This window comes from Austrofundulus limnaeus, unplaced genomic scaffold (genome assembly GCF_001266775.1).
Source record: "Austrofundulus limnaeus strain Quisiro unplaced genomic scaffold, Austrofundulus_limnaeus-1.0 Scaffold1136, whole genome shotgun sequence".
Classification (NCBI taxonomy): Eukaryota; Metazoa; Chordata; class Actinopteri; order Cyprinodontiformes; family Rivulidae; genus Austrofundulus; species Austrofundulus limnaeus.
In genome coordinates this window covers 96,478-98,159 of record NW_013953538.1, presented here as the reverse complement: position 1 = coordinate 98,159, position 1,682 = coordinate 96,478, and the positions used below count along the sequence as shown (strand labels likewise).

Here is a 1,682-nt window from a genome sequence, read left to right as displayed (position 1 = left end):
ATTTACAGAGAGCAAGAGCATGTCACGTTCATCAGATAATTAATTCATAATTAATTCACCAGATAATTCAGAGCAGAGGCTCACAGCTCGCTTTCAGGACTATTTTTGTCCCGAGTCCAGTCTGATGAGTCGCTGTCACGCATTGGTGAGGATATCTCCTGTCAGGACACCGACTGCAGGCACTCATTTCAGCTAAAGAGCTCCTCTCCATCTGTTTCAGGTTAGTGGACATCATTCAGTAAACTGTCCCGTCGGGAAATATGTCGCTACGTCACACAGTGGAGTCTCTCTGATTGGTTGATGATGGAAATATGTCGCTACGTCACACAGTGGAGTCTCTCTGATTGGTTGATGTGGCGCGTCGAGCTGCAAAAGTTCAGATTTTCTAAATTCAACGATTTGCGCCTCAGCGCGTTGAACGCTCAGATCATTCAAATCGTTCTGCTCTAATCGCGCTTGAGGCGCCGCAGAACTTCCTCACGCTGCTTGAAGCGCGTCCACCATAGACTGTATGTAAACCTGATGCTGAAATCACGTTCGGTGTGAACGCACCTTCAGGGGCTGCGTCCTCTAAAGGCTGAATTTATTGACCGCTTACATCACAGCGCCTCATTTGAACACTCCTCCCATTGACCTGTTGCACATACAGCACGCATGAAACAAATGTTTTGATTGGATGGTGAAATGCCACCAGAGTAATCGTTCCTGAGCTGGAACAACGAAGCAGCATTTCAAGCATTTCAATAGTGAAGCAGTCTACAAGAAAGGACAGAGCAGACTGTACTTCTGTGTCTGCTCACTGCTCACCCATCAGTATTTTACTATAATCTCCTGACAGAACCTTACCAGGAAGAAGAAGCAGAAATGGAAACTGGAACTCTGAAGCTTTTCCACTAAGGTGATGTGAAAATACGGCAAATCTCACTGTAAACATTGAAATGTGACATCAGAAATCTGAACACAAAAGACAAATCAGAAGAAGAACCTATCCCTCGCTCAACTGTCTGAAGAGAAGCAGGTAGGGCTGGGCGGTATGACCTCAAATTCATATCACGGTATAAATTAAATCCCTTCACAGAAACGGTATATACAGTATCACAGTAGAAAATTATCATAAAAAGCAAAGATGATGTGATTTTTAGAGCATTTTTTTGCAGATAATTGTAGTCATAATCAAAGCCAGTATTTTTGCTGTAGTGCAAATGAACATAACAGAAGTACAAAAGAATGTTTTTATATATTGCAAAACCATTTCAACACACAAAAACATTTCTCAAATTTTCAACAATATCAAAATAAAATGTAAGTTATAACCAGTACTTCAAGTAAAATTAGTCAATTAGACATAAAATATTCAGTGTTGCCTAGGGCTGCCACGATTAATCGATTAATCGATGACTAATCGATTATTAAAATAATTGATGACTAATTTAATAATCGATTAATTGTTTTCCTTTTTTTTGTTCTTTACTTTGTTTTTCTTTCCAAACTGCTTTGACACCTTCCACTGCCACATCTGCCTTTCTGTCCTTTACACACATGCACAGTAGTAAAAAGAAACCTGTGTAATATCTGCAGAGCAGAACTTACCTTCCACAGCAATTATTTTTAGTTAGCATATAGCTAAAATCTAACCATGGTTATATAATAGCAGCTGCATTCTGGCACGATAAGCTGTATGT

The 1,682-nt window shown here is 40.0% G+C and overlaps 1 protein-coding gene across 3 annotated transcripts in view; it reads right to left on the bottom strand.

The window, feature by feature from the left end:
* Positions 1–1,682, bottom strand: part of klhl21 (kelch-like family member 21) — a 32,120-nt gene that overhangs the window by 9,010 nt on the left and 21,428 nt on the right. For 2 of the 3 annotated variants that reach the window (XM_014030891.1, XM_014030892.1), the window contains exon 3: positions 847–924. The exons of the other annotated variant lie outside the window; for it this stretch is intronic. In XM_014030891.1, coding sequence (XP_013886345.1) covers positions 847–924 — 78 coding nt within the window. The remainder of the gene's footprint in view (positions 1–846; positions 925–1,682) is intronic. 3 annotated transcript variants of the gene reach the window in all.